This window comes from Triticum dicoccoides, chromosome 7B, assembly GCF_002162155.2.
Source record: "Triticum dicoccoides isolate Atlit2015 ecotype Zavitan chromosome 7B, WEW_v2.0, whole genome shotgun sequence".
NCBI classification, from domain to species: Eukaryota; Viridiplantae; Streptophyta; class Magnoliopsida; order Poales; family Poaceae; genus Triticum; species Triticum dicoccoides.
The window spans coordinates 738299296-738302467 of record NC_041393.1 but is presented as its reverse complement, the minus strand read 5'-3'; the positions used below and the strand labels follow the sequence as shown (position 1 = coordinate 738302467).

The 3172-nt window shown below is 48.1% G+C and overlaps 1 protein-coding gene across 1 annotated transcript; it reads left to right on the top strand.

The window, feature by feature from the left end:
* The first annotated feature begins 19 nt into the window (after positions 1-19).
* Positions 20-2961, top strand: LOC119337079 (zinc finger protein 2-like). Its single transcript, XM_037609189.1, has 2 exons — positions 20-469; positions 2914-2961. Exon 1 carries the CDS (start codon positions 53-55, stop codon positions 413-415), a length of 363 nt encoding a protein of 120 aa, XP_037465086.1. The 5' UTR covers positions 20-52; the 3' UTR covers positions 416-469; positions 2914-2961.
* Positions 2962-3172: the final 211 nt, after the last annotated feature.

Here is a 3172-nt window from a genome sequence, read left to right as displayed (position 1 = left end):
ACACACAAGCCATATAGGAGACACGGCCATTGACCAGCCAGGAGCGAACACTATGGAACGAGCGAGCAGCTCGCAGGACGATGAGCTCAGCCTTGAGCTTACCCTGGCCGCCGTGGCGCCGGCTCCTGGCACAACGGACGGCTTCTTCCTCTGTGTCCACTGCGACCGCAAGTTCCGCAGCTCGCAGGCGCTGGGCGGCCACCAAAACGCGCACAAGCAACAGCGTGCCATCGCCAAGCACCGGCGAGAGGCTGCCCCGGCCGCCACCCGCGCACAGAAATCAAGGTCAAGCAAGGCGGAGAGGCATGCTGCTACTTCTACTTGGATGCCCGAGCCTGCAGACGGCAAGCAGGGCGGGAGTTCGTCCAAGCATGGCGACGACGATGACGAGGTGGACTTGTCTCTCCAGCTATAAGCGACCCCTCCATCGATCTTCTAATATAGGAAGATTCGTGTTATTTCCTGCTAGGTAAGTTAGATTCTAGCTACTTTGGTTTGGAAAAAAAATGCTTTACCTTCTGGCTCATGTTGGGCGTGTGTTAGATTCATCGGCTCTTATGGTTGATTTTGTTTATAAGGTCTTGGTATTGAATGCCCAAACCTTCCTGGTCCTAGAAATGACACAAAATTCTTCATTTCACCGGTTTGTATGCCTTCTTATGCTAGTCAAATGGCAGGAAAATCCAGATCTACCCAAATCTAAATCCTTATAGCTCATTAGAGATCTCTAATTTAAAACCATCATCAAATTGGGGTTGAGCTAACCTCCGGTTTTTTTGGACCTCCAACTGTTAAAACATATCTCAACCTATACAAGCTAATGATCTTTATTCTCATTTCGTAGTCTCCAACGATGAATTGGGATGCAGAGGTATTTGAATGGAAACGAGCCTAGACCTCAACCAAAAAGTGAACTCATGAGAAAGTTATTATTAGGACATGAATGATGTCAAAGAAAATTAAAATATGCTATAGATTAGTTTTATTGCTTCAAATCATGTTCCTTAAAGAGTGTAGTGTCATCAACCTATTGAAGTATTCGCTCCTTTTCCATTTTTTAGAGACTATCTGAGAATCCGAATTTTCCAATTTGTAAGTTGCATTGTCTTGGGAACATGCAAACATAGCTTTGTTCACATTAAATTATTTCAAAATTTTGTTCCCAATGTAAAATCAACCAATGCATGAAGAAGTGAAAGGGCCATGCGTGTAGCATTAATAGGTTTCCTAGAACTTATGTAAGTCCTTCTTGATTAATGATTTACAAGATGAACCCAACAAAACAGAAAGAAGGGAGTATATATTTGTCATAGTCAAGAGGTGTGGAAAAACACCACGGATCTGGGAGTCCTCCTTTGTTTTTTTTTGTGGGAAGTCCCCCCTTTGCTCCATTTACGAGGATAAGTAGGATACCTGCTATAATATTGACGGATATAAATGACAAAAGACTCCCTTTGATGCGAGCTCTATTTTTAGAAGGAACTAATATCATTGTTGGCATTTTATCTCGAGAAGGAGGATAACCCATGTTCTCTGCATCAAAGCGATGCATAAAACCATTTTATTAAATTATTCAACATATCCTGATAAAACAAGAACATTGATCAACCCAAAGCCATCTTCCCTGCAACCATAGTTACTACCCCTACAAACTTGATGATGTGTGCCGACCGCATGTCAACACACACCATATAATCACATGGCCTCACAAAGCCGCCCGCCGACAAGTCTGGAGCACCAACTTGTCTAGCAGACCCTAAACGCACACCTCATGCACATGCTCTAGAATCATATGCCGCCATCTTCCGCCATCCCACCTTCAGGAGCAACCCAGGCATTCACCTTGCGAGACCACACCGCCGCCGACGCCACCATGATGCCCGACAGCGCCGCCACCGGCGGATGTCCATCAACACGCGTCCTTCGCTGAGGCTCCGCTGTGCCACGCCGCTGAGACCAGTTGTCTTCGCCATGGTAGAAGCAACACTGCACCTCCATTTCTCCTCTCCGGCCATCATGAGCTCCAAAATATGTTGCCACAAGAGGGAGGACGGCCCCGAATAACCAATCATCGGGCGATTCGGGAATCCACGATTTAGGGCTTCCCTGGGAGCTGCCTGACCGAGGTGATGGCGATTACAACTGATGATGCCTTCGACAAGGAGACGACCCCAAAGGTGCCACTATTGTTCGCAAGGACCGAAGCCGACACGGTTTTCACCGGCAATCGCTCCAACCCGATTCCATGGTTCATTGGATCCATGCGGATCCACATCGTGAAGACAAACGCAGCTGTCGGATCGCTAGCTGAGGGTCTCTAGCCGCCCCTCACCGGCCCCTCCACGCGCTGTCGGCCGACCACAAGCACGGGATGGACCTTGCAACACCGCCACCACCGCTCACCACCACAGCGCCGCCACGTGCCATCGCCGGAGGCAAGACACCTCATGCTAGCGACCCAAATCCGGGCAGGCGCCCCTGCGCCCATGGGTGCACCACATCATCCAAACCTGCACGAGATGGGAGAGAGCCTCCTCCACTGTTCTCGGCTGTCGGGCTTTTCCCGTGGCTTCATCTAGGGGCGACAGTGGGAGGAGCGGGAATTGCGGTGGCCCCGGCAGCTAGGGTCGGAGGGTCCGCCCGAGTCGCCTAGGCGGGCAGCAACACGGGGGCGGGCAGCAATTGATGACATATATGTCAACGCATATTCTTTCTCGATAAAATTTTCCACCAAAGGTCGTAAAATAATGGGAAACCCATCTCTACTGAGCTTGCATTGGGAAATACCAGTGGGCTTCATCATCTGACTTTCTGAAGTAGTTTCATAACAAAGAGTCTCGGAATGTGGTTTCTTATACTTATCGCCTAGTTTGTTCTACAAATATCTAATACAAAACATGTATAATCTATTAGGACCAAGGGCTTTGAGGACGGCAGCGAGGCAAAGTTCCCGGGTCCAAGAAGTAAGTTGACCATATATATATGTCACTTGACAGAACCATTGGTGCGCAGTTACAACTACAACTAGTTGTGAGTGTTTTTTTTACCCGTTTTTCCTGCTTGTGAGTGGCAACCTCTCACAGACAGATATTTCAGTTATTTTTTGCTCTATGCTAAGCAAGTCAATGTGGTTTAGCTGTCGGGTCAGAATTAAAGAACTCGCTATATTAAA

Excerpts from the sequence above, each read along its gene's own strand:
- LOC119337079 (XM_037609189.1), top strand. The coding sequence starts at position 53 with ATGGAACGAGCGAGCAGCTCGCAGGACGATGAGCTCAGCCTTGAGCTT.